Here is a 22,030-nt window from a genome sequence, read left to right as displayed (position 1 = left end):
AAGAGTTAGGTTACTTCAGTGGAATTTCATCTTCATGTGAACCAACAAATTTTTTCTTATAGTAGCAGATTTAGTGGAGGGTTTGGTGCCAGAGACTACCGACAAAGTAGTGGTGCCAGCAGTTCCAGCTTCAGCAGCAGCCGTGCAAGCAGCAGCCGCAGTGGCGGAGGTGGCCACGGTAGCAGCAGAGGATTCGGTGGAGGTAGTGTTAATCTGTAACTTCATAGCTTTGGGAAGGGTTTTTTTCCGTTTAGTCATCTTTTTCGAAGTCTAATTAAACCATTTAAGATCAGCACTATAGAAACTTGATGGCAAAGTACTTAAGGGAAGGATTGTATTTAATGATGGATAACTTCATTAATTTATCTCTCTTTTAAATCTCTCATTAGGTGGCTATGGAGGCTTTTACAACAGTGATGGATATGGAGGAAATTATAACTCCCAGGGGGTTGACTGGTGGGGTAACTGAGCCTGCTTTGCAGTAGGTCACCCTGCCAAACAAGCTAATATGGAAACCACATGTAACTTAGCCAGACTATACCTTGTGTAGCTTCAAGAACTCGCAGTACATTACCAGCTGTGATTCTCCACTGAAATTTTTTTTTTAAGGGAGCTCAAGGTCACAAGAAGAAATGAAAGTAACAATCAGCAGCCCTGTTCAGAAGGTGGTTTGAAGACTTCATTGCTGTAGTTTGGATTAACTCCCCTCCCGCCTACCCCCATCCCAAACTGCATTTATAATTTTGTGACTGAGGATCATTTGTTTGTTAATGTACTGTGCCTTTAACTTTAGACAACTTTTTATTTTGATGTCCTGTTGGCTCAGTAATGCTCAAGATATCAATTGTTTTGACAAAATAAATTTACTGAACTTGGGCTAAAATCAAACCTTGGCACACAGGTGTGATACAACTTAACAGGAATCATCGATTCATCCATAAATAATATAAGGAAAAACTTATGCGGTAGCCTGCATTAGGGCTTTTTGATACTTGCAGATTGGGGGAAAACAAACAACAAATGTCTTGAAGCATATTAATGGAATTAGTTTCTAATGTGGCAAACTGTATTAAGTTAAAGTTCTGATTTGCTCACTCTATCCTGGATAGGTATTTAGAACCTGATAGTCTTTAAGCCATTCCAGTCATGATAAGGTGATGTATGAATACATGCATACATTCAAAGCACTGTTTTCAAAGTTAATGCAAGTAAATACAGCAATTCCTCTTTCAACGTTTAGGCAGATCATTAATTAATGAGCTAGCCAAATGTGGGCATACTATTACAGGGAAAGTTTAAAGGTCTGATAACTTGAAATAGGTTTTTAGGAGAATTCATCTACTTAGACTTTTTAAATGCCTGCCATAAATGAAATTGAAATGGTAGAATGGCTGACCACAGCAATGACCAGCCCTCATTAGGGCCTTGGATGATTTTTGGTCTAATAACGCATGCTAGTGTTGATGTTTTTTGGTCAAGAGGGTATGAACAGGAAGAATTAAATGCAGCAGGCTTTATTTTAAATGCCGATTCACATTACTCTGTTCAAGCTGCGTTGAGATGTTAAACTGGCTTACTATAGACTTTGTAAAATGGCTCCAGAAGAGTAACAAACTGAAATCTTTGAGATCACACAGGTTGGAAATATGTACATAACTGCACAAGGTGTCAATTCTGCTCTACAGTGCAGTTTTAGTCAGTTTTAGTTGCATAGGTTTCCATTGTATTTATAGTCTGTTTATGCTAAATCTGGCCAAAGATGAGCATTGTCCACCACTAAAATGCCTCTGCCACTTTGAATTCTGTGCTAATTTTGTGGCCAGAATGCAGTGATGAAAACGCTCCATCTTTTTACAGTGGCATAGGAAGACGGCAAAAATTTCCTAAAGTGCAATAGATTTTCAAGTGTATTGTGCCTTGTTCTAAAACTTTTATTAAGTAGGTGCACTTGACAGTATTGAGGTCATTTGTTATGGTGCTATTTCAATTAGTCTAGGTTTAGGCCCTTGTACATTTTGCCCATAACTTTTTACAAAGTACTTCTTTTATTGCACATTCAGAGAATTTTATATATATGTCTTGTGTGCGTGTCCTTAAACTTCCAATCTTACTTTGTCTCTTGGAGATTGTTGAACGCAGCTTGTCTAGGAAGGGGATGGGACTAGATTCTAAAATTTATTTGGGACCATGGGAATGATAGTTGAGAAGAAAACTATTTGCACACGACAGATTTCTAGATACTTTTTGCTGCTAGTTTTATGTAATATTTATTGAACATTTTGACAAATATTTATTTTTGTAAGCCTAAAAGTGATTCTTTGAAAGTTTAAAGAAACTTGACCAAAAGACAGTACAAAAACACTGGCACTTGAATGTTGAATGTCACCGTATGCGTGAAATTATATATTTCGGGGTAGTGTGAGCTTTTAATGTTAAGTCATATTAAACTCTTAAGTCAAATTAAGCAGACCCGGCGTTGGCAGTGTAGCCATAACTTTCTGATGTTAGTAAAAACAAAATTGGCGACTTGAAATTAAATCATGCCAAGGTTTTGATAAACTTGTCTTAAGATATTAATGAAACACTTCAAAACACTGATGTGAAGTGTCCAGAATCTCAGATGTTTGTTGTGTGAATTTTGTTTAGTTGTGTGTTTTTTTGTTTGTTTTTTTTTCAGTGAATGTCTGGCACATTGCAATCCTCAAACATGTGGTTATCTTTGTTGTATTGGCATAATCAGTGACTTGTACATTCAGCAATAGCATTTGAGCAAGTTTTATCAGCAAGCAATATTTTCAGTTAATAAGGTTTCAAAAATCATGTAAGGATTTAAACTTGCTGAATGTAAAGATTGAACCTCAAGTCACTGTAGCTTTAGTAATTGCTTATTGTATTAGTTTAGATGCTAGCACTGCATGTGCTGTGCATATTCTGATTTTATTAAAATAAAAAGTTGAACTGCACAGTCTCCTTTGTTGTTGTCAATTGTGGTTTATTTTCAGAGGTGAAAATAAAGTGCTCTTGCCTGAAAAATTGTAAAATGTTATTTTTTTGGTTGTCATCCAGTGCTGTTTTTTGAGATGCCTTTTGGATACAGAATGACTCTCATAAGTATTTGCAATGAAAGATGAAGATGTTAGCTTGAAATACAGTGAAACAATTTTTGTAATAGATGGAAATCTAAAAGGCCCTTACTGATGTACAGCATGTACTAGAAATTGGCTTATACTTCCCAACAATTTTACATGGGTGAGAGTCTCACCGTTCTTTGAAGTATCCGATATGAAGGATGGTTGAACAGTGGAAGAATGAGCAGGATAAAAGTCAAGTGTGTCAGTAGTCCAAGTAATGGTAAGTATGTACTTAGGGAAGGAATCAAGAATGTATTTGGGCCAGGTGTGATGATTGCATGGTCCTATGGTGAGTGCTAGCTTACTCGGAACCTGAGGGGCAGGAGGATTGCTTGAGCCCAGGAGTTAAAGTCCAGCCTGGGCAACATATAGCAAGACCTTACCTCTAAAAAGAAAAGAAAAAAAACAGGTAATAGACATCTATGCTTACCATACACACTGCTGCAACAGGCTGCTACCTCAAGTGCATAGGTGTTTGATTAGATTGTCGTACGAGCAGTTTGGTATGTTTCAACCTCTAAGGAATATGTGTATTCAGCTTTTGTTTCACTGTAGTTGAAGGTTTGCAGTATGATTTAAGAATTTTTTGCACTGTAAGGAAATACGGTTCTGGATAGTTAACCTTTGTCCAGTCATGAACTCAAGCCTAAGTTTTTGGAGCAGAATTTTGAAACATGGCCGTGTGTATTTTGAAGATAGAAAAGATGATCATACTTCGGTCTCAATTTAGTCAAACATGGAAAGGTTTAGGATGGCTAGATTGAATAGTCAATGGCTGAAAATGACTCGTGGAGTGAAGTTGGATGCTAAAGAAGAGTTCAAGTTCCCCTTCATGTGAATGATGAGGAGTGAACATGACAATCAGCTTGGGGGAACTGCCAGAATTTGAGATTATTTCTAGTCTAGCATGGTTAGGATTATGGTGACAAATTCAGTACGTTTATATACTACATTAATCTGGTTTAATTACACTTAAATGCAGTTGTCACTCCTGTGCACTGTTTGTGTTTCCTGGATTCTTGGCTGAATTTCAATATTTTAAAAATGGCTTTATAGGAGCTATGTCTAACCTTCATGCTTAAAATGTTTCCCTTGCTCCTATGCTCTAAGTGACCTGCTTGAATGGCCACAGGCTTGCTCTTTGGAGTTCAGTGACTTAATACATTGTTGATAGGGCTTCACTACTCCCAGAATACAGAGGTATCTACTTACTGTAGGTACAGGGCATTGAAAGTTATAAGACTATCTTTGGGTTTTGCTTTCTTCTGTTCCATTCTATTTTTAATACAATTATGGGTATATTTAAACCTGCTTTGTTGCTTCGTGTCATTTCAGCTTATGATCTATTTTTCAGCATGTTTAGTGTCATTGTTTCTAATGTGGCTGTCCCTTCTATAATGACTACTCTTTAATTTTTTTTTTTTTTTTTTTTGAGATGGAGTCTCGCTCTGTTGCCCAGGCTGGAGTGCAGTGGCATGATCTTGGCTCACTGCAAGCTCCGCCTCCCAGGTTCCCGCCATTCTTCTGCCTCAGCCTCCCGAGTAGCTGGGACTACAGGGGCCCGCCACCACACCTGGCTAATTTTTTGTATTTTTAGTAGAGACAGGGTTTCATCGATTTAGCCAGGATGGTCTCGATCTGACCTCGTGATCTGCCCACCTTGGCCTCCCAAAGTGCTGGGATTACAGGCGTGAGCCACCGCGTCCAGCCTAATTTTCTCATTCTTCATTGATTTCTTTTTCCTCTGAGTTTTCTCTGCATACACCTGACTGGGTTTTCTTTAAGATAATTCTGAGACAGGACTTTCTTGACAAAGCACTGTTTAGTTATATTATGAAAGGGTATTTTGTGACTTGGAAAGATGTTTATTATGGGAGAAAACAAAACGGACCAATACGATTTAAGAGCAGGAAATAGGTGTCTCAAAACGAGATAAAGTCAGCAATTCCACTCGTAGGAGGATTCTACCCAGGAAAAATGAAAACGCTAAGTATGTGAATGTTTTGTAGCATTATTCATGGTAACCAAAAAGTGGAAACAAAAATGTCCGTCAACTGGCAAATGGACAAACTAAATATATACATAAAATGAGGCACTGGTAATATCTCCTCTCTAGGGGACCAGCCACATCTCCAATTGCCTTCCCCCTCTTCAAAGGATCATTAGGCAGGCTATCAGTACGTGACACATCTATATTCTAAGGCATTCTGTGGCTGTATTTCTGGTTTTTGTCCTTTACTGTGTGAAGCAGATAAATCATGGTTTATTGGGTATTTACTGTCTTCCTTGTTACATCGAAGATGTTTCATTTTTTGAGAGAAGTAAAGCGCCTCCTATCTTTCGCTGGAAATCCTCCATTCACTTCCTTTTCCACTCATTCTATTCACAACAGCCCATCTCATTTACCTAACAGTCAACATTAGTGGTGTGCAGAATGGTCCCTGAACCTCTCCTCCAGACCTCAATCACCTGATGGGATCTTTTAGTGCAAGGCGAGGGTTGACTTAGGGTGCAATCAAAACCTGATTTGGTGTCTGAGTATTGGCACTGGGAGATGTAGTGATTAATATAGATTAGTCTTTCCTCTCTTGGAACCTAGCCATTTTCCTTTTGTGTTTCTCCAACTTGGTGTTGCAACATAAAGTACCTGGGAAATGATTCTAGGGCAACTCTCCTAACAGGATCCTCCACCTCTGGGGTTTTCTCAGGAATCTGTGGTTTTAGTTTTGGTTTTTGCCTGTGTTTTTATTCCTAAAGCTCCCCAGGCAATTCTGATACAGCAGGCTTAGGTGTGGAGTCCACTGTTCTCTCCCCTTCTTTTTGTCATCTGTTTCAAACTTAGCATTGCCGTGATCATGTTTCTGGTTCTTCATGGTGGAAGCATCTCTATATTCCAAATTAAAACACTGCAAACAAATTAATGGCATTCTATTACGTGGCCCCTATGGTGTGGTTCTAATCTACCATTGCAGCTTTAACTTGCTTCCCAGATCTTATCCTGTAGCTGAATGTCATGCTACTGTCTATACAAATCCTGTGCTTCTGCCTCTGCCTTAGTTTTTGCTCACCATGTTCCTTTTAACTAGAATTGGAGCTAAATTAATGTTTTAAAATATTATATATTGTATTCAGAATATTAAGCTGCTGGCTGGGCATGGTGGCTCACACCTGTGACCCCAGCACTTTGGGAGGTGGGTGGATTGCCTGAGGTCAGGAGTTCAAGACCAGCCTGGCCAACATGGTGAAACTCCGTCTCTACTAAAAATACAAAAAAAAATTAGCTGGGCATGGTGGCAAGCGCTTATAGTCTCAGCTATTTGGGAGGCTGAGGCAGGAGAATCACTTGAACTTGGGATGTGGAGGTTGCAGTGAGCCAAGTTTGTGCCACTGTACTCCAGTGTGGGCAACAGAGTGAGGTTCCATCTCAAAAAAAGAAAAGTCTCTATACACACACACACACACACACACAAACACACACACATATATGTATATATAAAGCTGCCATTTACAATTACTAGTGACGGAGAACATACTTGCTCTGGTGGGTAGAGAAAAAAGTAGGTTACATCTCAGTGTGTAGAATGATCTTAAGTATTTTGAAAATACATAGAAGACCAGAAGGAAACCTGCTAAAATATTAATAATTTTTGCTTCTGGTTGAAATTATAAAGATTTTCTGCTGCTTTATCTTTTCCTGAGAAAATTTTATACAATTAAAATTATTATTATTTTTTTTTTTTGAGACGGAGTCTTGCTCTGTTGCGCAGGCTGGAGTGCAGTGGCCAGATCTCAGCTCACTGCAAGCTCCGCCTCCCAGGTTTACGCCATTCTCCTGCCTCAGCCTCCCAAGTAGCTGGGACTACAGGCGCCCGCCACCTCGCCCGGGTAGATTTTTGTATTTTTTAGTAGAGACGGGGTTTCACCATGTTAGCCAGGATGGTCTTGATCTCCTGACCTCGTGACCCGCCCGTCTCGGCCTCCCAAACTGCTGGGATTACAGGCTTGAGCCACCGCGCCCGGCCAATTAAAATTATTTTCTAATAAAACGGTATAGATTCACAGGAAGTTGCAAAAACAGCACAGAGAGGTTCCACTGTACCCTTCACCCAGTTTCCCCCAATGGTAACATCTGGCATACTGTAGTATGAAACCAGGAAATTGCCATTGGTACAATTCACAGACACTGTTCCAATTTCACCAGTTTTACTCATTTGTATGCACTCGTGTATGTAGTTCTGTGCAGTTTTATCATATGTGTAGATTTGTGTAACCTCCACAGAAAGGTTCCATCATGACAATGATCTCCCTTGTGCTACTTCTTTTTTTTTTTTTTTTGAGACAGGGTTGCCCAGGCTGGTGTGACCATGGCTCACAGCAGCCTCGACCTCCGGGCTCAAGTAATCCTCCCACCTCAGCCTCCTGAGTAGCTGGGACTACAGGCATGTGCCACCACCCCTGCCTAATTTTTAAATTATTTGTAGAGATGGGATCCCACTATGTTGCCCAGGCTGGTCTTGAACTGAACTCCTCAAGTGATCCTCCTGCCTCGGCCTCCCAAAATGCTGGGATTACATGCGTCCACAGTGCCCAGCCTGCTACCTCTTTTTAAATCCTATCAGCCCCCTTCCTGCTTCCCTAACCTGTCCCTAACCCCTGAAAACTTTGTCTGTTTAACATCTCTAAAATGTAACTTAAAAATTGTTACATAAATGCAGTACGTGACCTTTTGAGACTAGGTTATTTTGACTCTGATCAAAAAAAAATTTTTTTTTGAGATGGAGTCTCACTCTGTTGCCCAGGCTGGAGTGCAGTGGCGCGATATCGGCTCGCTGCAACCTCTACCTCCAGGGTTCAAGCAATTCTCCCCAAGTAGCTGGGATTACAGGTGCACGACACCACACCCAGCTAATTTTTGTATTTTTAGTAGAGGCAGGGTTTCACCATGTTGGCCAGGCTGATCTCGAACTCCTGACCTCGGGTGATCCGTCCGCCTCGGCCTCCCAAAGTGCTGGGATTATAGGTGTGAGCCACCGTGCCCGGCCAGTTTGTTCTTTTTTATTGCTGAATAGTATAGATATTCCGTAGTTTATCCCTTCAGCCATTGAAGGATATTTGACTTGTTTCCAGTTTGTGACTTACAAATAAAGCTGCTATGAACATTCAGCTACATATGAACCTATATACAGGTTTTCGTGTAGACATAAGTTTTCATTTATCTGGCATAAATGCCCAAGAGTACAATTGCTGGGTCCTCTGTTAAGTACGTGTTAGTTTAAAATGCTGCCGAACCATTTTTCAGAGTGGCTGTACCATTTTACATTCCTACCAGCAATGCAGGGCAGATCCAATTTCTCTGCATGCTCACCAGCATTTAGTATTGTATTATTATTATTATTATTTTTTTTTGAGACAGGGTCCCACTCTGTTGCCCAGGCTGGAGTGCAGTGGCCCTATCATGGCTCACTGCAGCCTTGATATCCCAAGCTCAAGCCATCCTCCCACCCCAGCCTCCTGAGTAATTGGGACCACAGGTGTGTACCAACATGCCCCGCTAATTTTTTTTTTTTTTTTTTTTTAAGAGATGTGGTCTCACTATGTTGCCCAGGCCAGTCTTGAATTTCTGGGCTCAAGTGATCCTCCCATCTCACCCAGCACTCTCAAAGTGCTGGGATTACAGGTATGAGCCACCATACCAGGCCTGTCATTATTATTATTATTATTTTTTTTTTTTTTTTTGAGACGGAGTCTCGCTCTGCCGCCCAGGCTGGAGTGCAGTGGCCGGATCTCAGCTCACTGCAAGCTCCGCCTCCCGGGTTCACGCCATTCTCCTGCCTCAGCCTCCCGAGTAGCTGGGACTACAGGCGCCGCCACCTCACCCGGCTAGTTTTTTGTATTTTTTAAAGTAGAGACGGGGTTTCACCGTGTCAGCCAGGATGGTCTCGATCTCCTGACCTCGTGATCCGCCCGTCTTGGCCTCCCAAAGTGCTGGGATTACAGGCTTGAGCCACCGCGCCCGGCCGCCTGTCATTATTTTTAAATTTTGGCCGTTCTAATTGGTATAAAGTAATATCTCATTGTCTTAATTTGCATTTCTCTAATGGCTGGTGATGTTGAACATCTTTTCATATGCTTATTTGCCATCCTTGTATTCTCTTTGGTAAAATATATATCTATGTCTTTTGCTCATTTTTAAATTGATAGTTTTTTACTGTTGAGTTTTGAGAGTTCTTTATTCTAAGTACAAGTCTTTGTCAATTTGCAAATATTTTCTCTCAATCTAACTTGTCTTTTCATCTTAACAAGGTCTTTTAATTGCTCTCAAACATTTAAAAGTTTGATGTAGTCCAGTTTGTCAGTTTTTTGTTTGTTTGTTTGTTTGTTTTGAGACAATGTCTCATTCTGTCACCCAGGCTGAAGTGCAGTGGTGTGATCTTGGCTCACTGCAACCTCTGCCTCCCAGGTTCAAGCCATTCTCGTGCCTCAGCCTCCCAAGTATCTGGGATTATAGGTGCCCACCAGCACGCCCAGCTAATGGCTAATTTTTGTATTTTTAGTAGAGATGGGGTTTCACCATGTTGACCAGGTTGGTCTCAAACTCCTGACCTCAGGTAATCCACCTGCCTTGGCCTCCCAAAGTGCTGGGATTACAGGCATGTAATGAGCCACCTCGCCTGGCCAGTATTTCTGTAGTGGCACAATCTTGGCTCACTGCAACCTGTACCTCCTGGGTTCAAGCGATTCCCCTGCCTCAGCCTCCCAAGTAGCTTGGATTACAGGTGTGCACCACCACACCCAGATAATTTTTGTATTTTTAGTAGAGACAGTGTTTTGCCATGTGGGCCAGGCTGGTCTTGAACCCCTGACCTCAGGTGATCCATCCACCTCGGCCTCCCAAAGTGCTGGGATTATAAGCATGAGTCACTGCGTCTGGCCGCAATTATTTTTATCTATATAGTAAGTCTTAAAATTGGGTAGGAGTGATTCCTCTCACTTTATTATAGTTTTGCAAAAGTAATTTAGCTCTTCTAGTTCCTTTGCCTTTCCACATAAATTTTAGAATAAGCTTTTTTTCTACAAAAAAACTTGCTGGGATTCTGATGGTAATGCTGCTAAACCTATAGATCAGTTTTGAGGAGAATCGACATCTTTACTATGTTGGGTTCAAAACTTTTTGTTTTTTATTTATTTTTATAGTTTTGAGACAAGGTCCAGTCTTGCTCTGTCACTGGGCTCAAGCAATCCTCCTACATTAGCCTCCTGCATAGCTGGGACTACAGGCACACACCACGCCTGGCTAATTTTTGTATTTTTATTTTTAGCAGAGACAAGGTCTCGCTATGTTGCCCAGGCTGGTCTCCAATGCCTGAGCTCAGGCTATCCTACAACCTCAGCCGCCCAAAGTGCTGGGATTACGGGCATGAGCCACTGCGTCCAGCCTAAACTTATTTTTATGTTGTGAACTTAGAATAGCCAACCAACAGTAAAGATTACCTAGTGCTTCCTAACATGAGATTCTCCTATTTGTTCATCCTAGGATCGTGCTCCTCTGTGGAGCAAGTGCCTCTATGAAAAGCCACATTTTGTGACGAAAGTGCATGCAGGAATATTCAGGAGTCCAGTGTGTAGTCATGGCAGCCTTAGGTATTTGAGAACGACCGACCCTCCTGCTGACGACAACCATAACTCATGCAGGCATGAGTCTGTAAGCATTCTTAGTCTGTAAGCACCTTTTGGAAGGTTTCCTATCTGGGACAGAGAGAGACGCTTTCTAGTAGTCAATTAAGTAAGTTAATAACTGCCTGGGCAGAAAATGCAGTATTCAGCTAATCCCAAACTTGGAAGGAATTTTCTACCTTTTCAGTTTCATCTTTTTTTTTTTTTTTTTTTTTTTGAGACGGAGTCTCACGCTGTTGCCCAGGCTGGAGTGCAGTGGCGCGATCTCGGCTCACTGCAAGGTCCGCCTCCCGGGTTCCCGCCATTCTCCTGCCTCAGCCTCCTGAGAAGCTGGGACTACAGGCGCCCGCCACCGCGCCCGGCTAATTTTTTGTATTTTTTTTTTTAGTAGAGACGGGGTTTCACTGTGGTCTCGATCTCCTGACCTTGTGATCCGCCCGCCTCGGCCTCCCAAAGTGCTGGGATTACAGGCTTGAGCCACCGCGCCCGGCCGGTTTCATCTTCTTAAAACTCATCATTTTGAGAGTACTTTGGAGTTACTTGAATATTAATTCTCAGCATGCATTCAACTTAATTACCTTAATGTCCCAGGATTTTAATAACGCTTAAAATTTCCATGTCAGTTTTCATCAGGGAACCTTGTCCTTGAATGCTGCTGCTGTGACTTCCTGTAGAAGTTCTTTAATTGGAACACACTTGGGCAGAGCCTTCCCTTTCATATGGAGCACAGAAGCAGCTGCCATGCTCAATTTGCAGTCCTCTTTATTGCACAGGGATTTTTTTTTTTTTTTTTTTTTTTTTTTTGAGATGGAGTTTCCCTCTTGTCGCCTAGGCTGGAGTACAGTGGCGCCATCTTGGCTCACTGCAACCTCCGCCTCCCAGGTTCAAGCAATTCTCCTTCCTCAGCCTCCTAAGTAGCTGGGATTACAGGTGCCCGACACCACTCCTGGCTAATTTTTGTAGAGACGGGGTTTCACCATGTTGGCCAGGATGGTCTCGAACTGACCTCAAGTAATACACCCACCTCAGCCTTCCAAAGTGCTAGGATTACAGGCGTGAGCAACTGTGCCCAGCCTATACAGGAATTTTGAAGAAATCTACAGTGTTAACAGAACCCGTGGTATAAATTTATCCCAGGTATCAGTGTCACAAATATGCTTTGCGTCTAAGAAACATGTTTTCTTAGAAGCAACACTAGGAAAACTATGTGATTTCACTTTTGCCCACCACAAGAATGAAGTCTTACTGCATTTATTAGCAACACCCATGGTTGAATCTTTTTTACTTATTTTCTTTTATCCAAGCTTTTCATTTTCTTGCATGGACATCTGAAAGTTACCTCCAGGCCGAGCATGGTGGCTCATGCCTGCAATCCCAGCACTTTGGGAGGTGGGCATATTACCTGAGGTCAGGAGCTTGAGACCAGCCTGGCCAACATGATAGAAACCTCTACCAAAAATACAAAAATTAGTCGGGCCTGGTGGTGCACACCTGTAATTCCAGCTATTTGGGAAGCTGAGGCAGGAGAATTGCTTGAACCCAGGAGGCAGAGGTTGCAGTGAGCCAAGATGGTGCCACTGCACTTCAGCCTGGGCGACAGAGTAAGACTCCGTCTCAGAAAAAAAAAAAAAAAAAGTGAGCCAAGATCATGCCATCAAGACAGAGCACCTGGGCGACACAGCGAGTCTCCATCTCTCTCTTTTTTGTTTTTTCTTTTGAGGCGGAGTCTCACTCTGTTGCCCAGGCTGGAGTGCAGTGGCGCAATTTGGGCTCACTGCACCCTCTGCCTCCTGGGTTCAAGTGATTCTCCCGCCTCAGCCTCCTGAGTAGCTGGGATTACAGACACACACCACCATGCCTGGCTAATTGAGACTCTATCTCAAAAAAAAAAAAAAAAAAAAAGAAAGAAAGAAAAAGTGTACTGTTTTGGTTTTTTACCAAGCAAGAAGGAATATTTTGAGACAGGAGAATTTAGATTTAATGGTGATAATAAAAAGAAGAATGGGAGGAGGGTGAGTCTTACCTAAAGTTTGGCAGCAGAGTAACCCAGGTCATCCTATTCATTTCCTGCTTCGGAGGAGTTGGGATACAACTCTTAGGTTTTATCTCATTCTACAGGGAGGTGGGGTTTTATCTTTCGGAATTGTTTTAGAAACAATTGTTTTATCTTCCTTACAGAAGCGCATCAAGACTGGATGGTTCCTATGACTGTATTCTCTACTAAGGTAGATAAAATAACTAATGAATAGTAGTGTCAATAGAGTGGACACAGCTATAGACTTACTATGTCTTAATGATTAAGCAGTCAAAATAAAGGTGTTGCAAGATGTGTTAAGTACTAGAAGACAAGTATGTATTTTGGAAATAGCTCTGTTTAAAACCCCAAGAGAGGAAGTAGTGTCACTCCAGCCATATGTGTGCCTTTTCTTCCCTTAGAAGCTTTCAATTTTCAGCTGGGTATGGTGGCTCACACTTGTAATCCCAACACTTTGGGAGGCCGAGGTGGGCAGATCACCTGAGGTCCGGAGTTCAAGACCAGCCTGGCCAATATGGTGAAACCCCCGTCTTTACTGAAAATACAAAAATTAGCTGGGCATGGTGGTGCATGCCTGTAATCCCAGCTACTTGGGAGGCTGAGGCAGGAGAATCGCTTGAACCCGGAAGGCAGAGGTTGCGGTGAGCTGAGACCATGCCATTGTATTCCAGCCTGGGCGGCAGAGTAAAACTGTCTCAAAAAAAAAAAAAAAAAAAGAAGCTTTCTGTTTCTTCCTAGTGGAGGAGGTATGGAGTGTTCCTGCAGTGGCATGATCTCAGCTCACTGCAACCTTTGTCTCCCAAGTTCAAGTGATTCTCCTGCTGCAGCCTCCCAAGTAGCTGGGATTACAAGCATGCGCCACCACACTCAGCTAATTTTTGTATTTTTAGTAGAGACGGGGGTTTCACCATGTTGGCCAGACTGGTCTTGCACTCCTGGCCTCAAGCGATCTACCTGCCTTGGCCTCCCAAAGTGCTAAGATTACAGGCATGAGCCACCACACCCAGCCTAGTGCCTCTGTTTAAGGCCAAATCTTCTATTTGTTTCTCAGGAAACTAGCGCTTGTGCTTGTCTGTCATCTATTCACGCATCATCTCTATTTCCCACTCTCCTGGCTCACTCCCTTAATATCACCCATCTTTTTTTTGGTTGGGGGCACAGTTGAGGCACAGAGTCTCACTCTGTCACCCAGGCTGGAGTGTGGTAGCACCATCACGGCTCACTGTAGCCTTGACCTCCTGGGCTCAAACAATCCTCCCACCTCAGCCTCCCAAACTGTTGGAATTACAGGCATGAGCCACGGTGCTCGGCCCAATATCATCCATCAAGCCCTCTTGATCTCATGTCCCTCTGCAGCTTGCTGCTCTGTTTTTTTTTTTTGTACTGCCCCCTGCTTCCTGCAAGACCTCAAATCCACTGTGTCTACTTCCTTGCCTTATTTTTATTCTACTGTAATCAGCTTTTGTCATCCCAATGAAGTGGCTCCTATTAAAGTCACAGTCGGCTGGGCATGGTGGCTCATGCCTGTAATCCCAGCACTTTGGGAGGCCAACGTGGGTGGGTCACGAGGTCAGGAGATCAAGAATATCCTGGCCAACATGGTGAAACCCTGTCTCTATTAAAAATACAAAAAATTAACTGGGCTTGGTGGCTGGCACCTATAATCCCAGCTACTCGGGAGGCTGAGGCAGGAGAATCACTTGAACCCGGGAGGTGGAGTTGCGGTGAGCTGAGATCGTGCCACTGCACTCCAGCCTGGCAACAGAGTGAGATTCTGTCTCAAAAAAATAAAATAAAAAAAAGTCATAGTCACCTATTCTTTGTCGTTATACTAGGTCTTTCAGCAGCACTGTACACTTAGCACATCCTCATGGACACGCTTTAGTCCCTAGGTTTCCATGCGTGCACACTTCTTGGTTCTCCTCCTCTTTGGCCTCTCATGCCTGGCCCTCTTCCTCCTCACAACCCAAATATTAGACAATATATCACAAACAAATATTAGAGACCCTCGGGGTTCAGTTACTGACCAGCCTCTCTGACTCTAGTCTCTCCCTAAGTGCCTTCACCCATCTTTGTGGCTTTGGATATCATCTCTTTTAATGATTTAATGTCTCTTTTCTTTTCTTATTTTTTTTAATTTTTTTTTTTTGGAAACAGAGCCTTGCCCTGTTGCCCAGGCTGGAGTGCAGTGGTGAGATCTCGGCTCACTGCAACCTCCGCCTTCCAGGTTCAAGAGATTCTCCTGCCTCAGCCTCCTGAGTAGTGGGGATTACAGGCATGAGCCACCATGCCCGGCTGATTTTGTATTTTTAGTAGAGATGGGATTTCACCATGTTAGCCAGGCTGGTCTTGAACTCCTGACCTCGTGATCCACCCACCTCAGGCTCCCAAAGTGTTGGGATTATAGGCATGAGCCATCACACCCGGCCAGATGCATATTTCATGTGGAGTTTATTCCTAGGTATTTTATTTTTTATTTTTATTTTTGAGACAGAGTCTCGCTCTGTTGTCAGGCTGGAGTACAGTGGCATGATCTTGGCTCACTGCGACCTCCACCTCCCAGGTTCAAGCGATTCTCCTGTCTCAGCCTCCCGAGTAGCTGGGACTACAGGCACACATCACCATGCCCAGCTAGGTCTTTTATATTTTTAGTAGAGATGGGGTTTCACCATGTTGGTCAGGCTGGTCTTGAACTCCTGACCTCAGGTGATCCACTCGCATCGGCCTCCCAAAGTGCTGGGATTACAGGCGTGAGCTACTGCGCCTGGCCTTTCCTAGGTATTTTATCTTATTCATTGTGATTATAAATGAAGTATATTCCATTGTATTTTCTAACTGGTAATTGTATATATGAAAATAATTGATTTCTGGTGTATTTTATTTTTTGCTACCTTACTGTAAGAATTTTCATATTAGGCCGGGTGTAGTAGCTCATGCCTGTAATCCCAGCACTTTGGGAGGCTGAGGCAGGTGGATCACGAGGTCAGGAGATCGAGACCAGCCTGGCCAATATGGCGAAACCCCATCTCTGGCTGGGCGCAGTGGCTCACGCCTGTAATCCCAGCACTTTGGGAGGCCGAGGCGGGTGGATCACCTGAGGTCAGGAGTTCGAGACCAGCCTGACCAACATGGAGAAACCTCGTCTCTACTAAAAATACAAAATTAGCTGGGCGTGGTGGCGCATGCCTATAATCCCAGCTACTGGGGAGGCTGAGGCAGGAGAATTGCTTGAGCCTGGGAGGCGGAGGTTGTGGTGAGCCGAGATCGTGCCATTGCACTCCAGCCTGGGCAACAAGAGTGAAACTCCGCCTCAAAAAAAAAAAAAAAAAAAGAAAAAAAGAAACCCCATCTCTACTAAAAAATAAAATAAAATAAATACAAAAATTAGCCAGGCGTGGTGGTGCACACCTGTAGTCCCAGCTACTCAGGAGGCTGAGGCAGAAGAATTGCTTGAACCCAGAGGCAGAGGTTGCAGTGAGCCAAGATCGTGCCACTACACTCCAGCCTGGGCAACAGAGCGAGACACCGTCTCAAAAATAAATAAATAAATAGATAAATAATTTTCATATTGTTTATAGTAGTTTCTCAGTTACTTCTCTTGGCTTTTCCAGGTTCACAATTATATCACCTGCAAATAATGATAGTTTTACTTACTCCTCTTCAATTCTTAGACTGCTACTTTATTTTCTCTCACCTGATTGTTTTGGTTAGTATCACCAGTACAATGTTAAATAATAATGGTGAATTCTTCTGGTGTTTCCCCATTTAGGCATGATGCTGGAATAATGTTAAAAATGTTAAGAGGAGGCCAGGCAAGGTAGCTCATGCCTGTAATCCCAGCACTTTGGGAGGCCAAGGTGGGCAGATCACTTGAGGTCAGGAGTTCAAGGCCTAGCCAACATGGTGAAACCCTGTCTCTACTAAAATTACAAAAATTAGCCAGGTATGGCGGCTTGCGCCTGTAATCCCAGTTACTCGGGAGGCTGAGGTGGGAAGATCTCTTGAACCCAGGAGGTGGAGGCTGCAGTGAGCTAAAATCGTGTCACTGCACTCCAGCCAGGACAACAGAGAGAGACTCCATCTCAAAAAAAAAAATCTTATGAGTATCTCTTCATGTTTTTAGTTTTTATTAAGAATAGGAATTGGGCTGGGCTTGGTGGCTCATGACTGTAATCCCAGCACTTTGGGAAGCTGAGGGAGGCAGATCACCTGAGGTCGGGAGGTCGAGACCAGCCTCATCAACATGGAGAAACCTGGTCTCTACTAAAAATACAAAATTAGCTAGGCATGGTGGCGCATGCCTGTAATCCCAGCTATTTGGGAGTCTGAGCCAGGAGAATCGCTTGAACCCGGGAGGCGGAGATAGCAGTGAGCCAAGATCACACCATTGCACTCTAGCCTGGGCAACAAGAGCAAAATTCCATTGCAAAAAAAAAAAAAAAAAAAAAAAAATGGAATTTAGGCCAGTAGCTCATGCCTGTAATTCCAACACTTTTCAAGGCCAAGGTGGGCAGAACACTTGAGGTCAGGAGTTTGAGGCAATCCTGGCTAACATGGTGAAACCCTATCTCTACTAAAAATATAAAAATTAGCCGGGTGTGGTGGTGCACACTTGTAATCCCAGCTACTTGGGAGGCTGAGGTGGGAGGATCTCTTGAACCCGGGAGGTGGAGGCTGCTATGAGCCAAGATCCAGACACTGCACTCCAGCCTGGGTGACAGAGTGAGACTCTGTCTCAAAACAAGACAAAACAAAGCAAAAGCAAGCAAACAAATAATAGGAATTTAATTTGTCACATGTCTTTCAGTCTTTATGGAGATAGTTTTATTTTTTTCCTTTCTAGATTTATTAATATACTTAAGTATTTTCTTTTTCTTTTTTCTTTTTTTTCAGACAGAGTCTTACTCTGTCGCCCAGGCTGGAGTGCAGTGGCGCGATCTCGGCTCACTGCAACCTCCGCCTTCCAGGTTCAAGTGATTCTCCTGCCTAAGCCTCCCGAGTAGCTGGGACTACAGGTGTGTGCCACCACACCCAGCTAATTTTTTATTTTTAGTAGAGATGGGGTTTCACCATGTTGGCCAGGCTGGTGTTGAACTCCTGACCTCAGGTGATCTGCCCACCTCGGCCTCCCAACATGCTGGGATTACAGGCATGAGCCACCATGCCCGGCCTACTTAAGTATTTTCATAGATTATCTAATGTTCAAATAATGCAATATTCCTCAGCATCTGAACAAAAGCATGGAATGGATGATGGATAGCAAGAGATACTTGTACTTCCTCCCTCCCTTTCCCTGCCTTCTCCAGGGTCCCCCCACATCTCATTAAATGTCATCTTCTTTCACCTAGTCACTCAGGTCAAAGCTGACATAAGTCATTCCTTTTTTCTTTATCATACCACTTGTCATTGAATCTCCTAGGTTCTATCTCCACACCTGCCCACTGCATCATCACCACTGCTAAAATCCTGAGCCAAGTTAACTTCTTCTTTTTTTTTTTTTTTTTTTGAGACAGAGTTTTGCTCTTGTTGCCCAGACTGGAGTGCAATGGCGCAATCTCGGCTCACTGCAACCTCCGCCTCCTGGATTTAAGCAATTCTCCTGCCTCAGCCTCCTGAGTAGCTGGGATTACAGGCGCGTGCCACCACGCCCAGCTAATTTTTGCATTGTTAGTAGAGATGGGGTTTTGCCATGTTGGCCATACTGGTCTCAAACTCCTGACCTCAGGTGATCGGCCCGCCTTGGTCCCCCAAAGTGCTGGGATTACAGGTGTGAGCCAACACGCCCGGCCGAGCCAAGTTAACTTCTTTCCTCATCTGAGCTACTGGAACAGCCTGCTTACCTGGTCTCCCTGCCTCCATCATGACTTACTATACAAGACTCCTGCCAACCTTCCCTCATCCACTGTGCTCCTATCATACCAGCCACCTTTCAATCCTTAACCACGCCAAGTTCATCCTTTCTGCTGGAACCTCCTTTCTTCACATGGCTGTCTCCTCCTCATTCAGGACTCAACTCAAGCGTCACTTCTCCAGAGAGACTCTCCCTGACATCTCTAGCTAACTACTCTAATTATAGAGTTCCAAGGAAGCGCTACAGAAAAGACATCCGTCCCCTGACAGGGCTCTGGGCTAGTCTCTTCCCTATGGGAGATGGGGCAGGAGCTGCTGAGGCTCATGATTCTTCTTTGGCCACCTCACTCCCAGCTGATGAGGGACAGGTCAAGGACAGCCTGTGCTTCCACTGGCTCGTGGTCACTACATGTAGCGCACTCCAGGTAGACATGTTATTCCTGGCTCCCATATTATGAGCTCATCAGACAGCCTCCTCTGCTGTCTTCCTGCCTTGAAAGGATCTAACATGAAAGCACTTTTACTTTCTAAAAGTAAAATGCTCTCTATTCATGTGCAAGAGATTACCACCTCACTGACTGGGACCTTCAGTTAATGCCTTTATGTCTGGGCATTGCTTTCTTTGCTATGAAGTAAGAAGAACCATACTTGCCGTATACAATTAAGAAGTGATCTATTCAGGCCGGGTGTGGTGGCTCACGCCTGTGATCCCAGCACTTTGGGAAGCCGAGGCGGGTGGATCACGAGGTCAGGAGATCGAGACCATCCTGGCTAACATGGTGAAACGCCGTCTCTACTGAAAATACAAAAAAAATTAGCCGGGCACGGTGGCGGGTGACCTGTAGTCCTGGCTACTCAGGAGGCTGAGGCAGGATAATGGCGTGAACCCTGGAGGTGGAGTTCTCAGTGAGCCGAGATCACGCCACTGCACTCCGTCTTTTTTTTTTTTTTTTTTTTTTGAGACGGAGTCTCGCTGTGTCTCCCAGGCTGGAGTGCAGTGGCGTGATTTTGGCTCATTGCAAGCTCCGCCTCCCGGGTTCACGCCATTCTCCCACCTCAGCCTCCCAAGTAGCTGAGACTACAGGCGCCCGCCACCACGCCCGGCTAGTTTTTTGTATTTTTAGTAGAGACGGGGTTTCACCATGTTAGCCAGGATAGTCTCGATCTCCTGACCTCGTGATCCACCCGCCTCGGCCTCCCAAAGTGCTGGGATTACAGGCTTGAGCCACCGCGCCCGGCCTGCACTCCGTCTTAAAAAAAAAAAAAAAAAAAAAAAAAGAAGTGATCTATTCAAAGAGTCACTTGATGACCGAGTGCAGTGGCTCACACTTGTAATCCTAGCACTTTGGGAGGCCGAGGCGGGTGGATCACTTGAGGTCAGGAGTTTGAGACCAGCCTGGCCAGCATGGTGAAACCTTGTCTCTACTAAAAATACAAAAATTAGCCAGGCATGGTGGCAGGCGCCTGTAGTCCCAGCTACATGGGAGGCCAAGGCAGGAGAATCACTTGAACCCAGGAGGTGGAGGTTGCAGTGAGCCGAGATTGCACCACTGCACTCTAGCCCGGGTGACAGAGAGAGACTCCATCTCACAAAAAATAGAAGAGTTGATGATTTCATGGTTCCTATGGACATATAATAGTTGACTGTCACAAAAAATATAACCCTGGCCTGGTGCGGTGGCTCAAGCCTGTAATCCCAACACTTTGAGGCCAAGGCGGGCAGATCACTTGAGGTCAGGAGTTTGAGACCAGCCTGACCAACATGGAGAAACCCCGTCTCTACTAAAAATACAAAATTAGCCAGGCGTGGTGGCACATGCCTGTAATCCCAGCTACTTGGAAGGCTGAGGCAGGAGAATCACTTGAACCCGGGAGGCAAAGGTTGCAGTAAGCCGAGATCGCACCATTGCACTCCAGCCTGGGCAACAGGAGAGAAACTCTGTCTCAAAACAAAACAAACAAAAAACCCAAACCCTGCCCCAATCCTTCCACTACTCTCCCATGGGAGGAAGCTTAGAGCCACCCTGACTGCTCTTCATTTCACCACCTCTTTCTATTAGTCAGTGACCTAAGGCTGCCTCATTGTTTCTGAGCACTGCTCGTGTCAGCTGCTCTTCCGTGCTTGCTTCAGCCTAGACCCCAGAAACAGCTGCCCCTCCGCCTTCATTCTCTCACCCTTCTGTAACAGATATTCCCTTCCACTCCTTCCTTCCTAACAGAACCCCAATTTGGTTCGGGATGGCAATGTGCCTCTCTAAGAATACTTGGCTCCTCAGCCTCGCACCCCAGGAGAGACTTGCCTCCCAGTTCCGGTCAATGTAATAATGGGAGTAGGTGGGAGTCCATGGGGCAGGTGCCCCTTCCCAAACAAAGTCCCACAAAAAGAGGCTTTTGGCTCTGTTCTTTTTTCTCTCCTAGAACTTGGAGTGTGATGCCCAAAAGTGTGTGAACCAGTCTGTGACCACAAAGATGAGAACCGCACGCTGAGATTGGTGGAATGGAGACTTCAGTGAATCTACATGCAGATGACACGGTGACACCAGTGCCCAGCCTGAGCTGTTTTCTTCTGGCTCTCTTATTACATGAGAAAAATAAACCCCTACGCACTTTGGCTTCATCCCCTGGGCTGTCTATTCTTGCAACTTTGGGGCAGGTTTAAATTTTTTTCTAAATTAAAAATTGGGGCCAGGTGCAGTGGCTCATGCCTGTAATCCCAGCACTTTGGGAGGCCGAGGCAGGTGGATCGCTTGAGCCCAGGAGTTACCAATGAAATGGAATGATGTCTGAGATTTGCTTCCAAATAGAGGGGAAGTGGGTCAGGGTATAGATGAAGCAGGATTGATCATGGTTGACAGTTGTTGGAGTTGGGTAATTGGTAAGTCTTTAAAAAAATATTCTCTTTGGATAAATTCTCAAGCATGTTGTGCGAACACTTGTGAGCTTGGCATTGTGTTATGAATTGATTCTTTTTTTTTTTTTTTTTTTTTGAGACGGAGTCTCGCTCTGTCGCCCAGGCTGGAGTGCAGTGGCCGGATCTCAGCTCACTGCAAGCTCCGCCTCCCGGGTTCACGCCATTCTCCTGCCTCAGCCTCCCGAGTAGCTGGGACTACAGGCGCCCACCACCTCGCCCAGCTAGTTTTTTGTATTTTTTTTGTAGAGATGGGGTTTCACCGTGTTAGCCAGGATGGTCTCGATCTCCCGACCTCGTGATCCGCCCGTCTCGGCCTCCCAAAGTGCTGGGATTACAGGCTTGAGCCACCGCGCCCGGCCTTTTTTTTTTTTTTTTTGAGAGACAGAGTCTTGTTCTATCACCCAGGCTGCAGTGCAGTGGCTCGATCTT

General features: G+C 44.2%; 1 protein-coding gene across 6 annotated transcripts in view; it reads left to right on the top strand.

Annotated features, from left to right (window-relative positions):
• The window catches only part of LOC105463148 (DEAD-box helicase 3 X-linked), a 36,136-nt gene extending 14,829 nt beyond the window's left edge, over positions 1–21,307 (top strand). The window contains exons 16-20 of one of the 6 annotated variants that reach the window (XR_011618322.1): positions 66–202; positions 390–665; positions 10,666–10,833; positions 12,984–13,030; positions 21,109–21,307. Coding sequence is in view for 2 of the 6 variants with exons in the window: in XM_011710112.3 (XP_011708414.1) it covers positions 63–202; positions 390–469 (220 nt within the window). In the remaining 4 variants the exon portion in view is untranslated. Of the gene's footprint in view, positions 1–62; positions 203–389; positions 2,969–10,665; positions 10,834–12,983; positions 13,031–21,108 lie in introns of those variants that run through there. The other 5 variants (XR_976177.2, XR_976188.2, XR_976182.2 and 2 more) reach the window with 5 other exon arrangements.
• The last annotated feature ends 723 nt before the right edge of the window (positions 21,308–22,030 follow it).

The sequence above is a fragment of the Macaca nemestrina genome, chromosome X (assembly GCF_043159975.1).
Source record: "Macaca nemestrina isolate mMacNem1 chromosome X, mMacNem.hap1, whole genome shotgun sequence".
In the NCBI taxonomy this organism is placed as follows: domain Eukaryota; kingdom Metazoa; phylum Chordata; class Mammalia; order Primates; family Cercopithecidae; genus Macaca; species Macaca nemestrina.
This window is presented reverse-complemented; position numbering and strand designations above follow the sequence as displayed.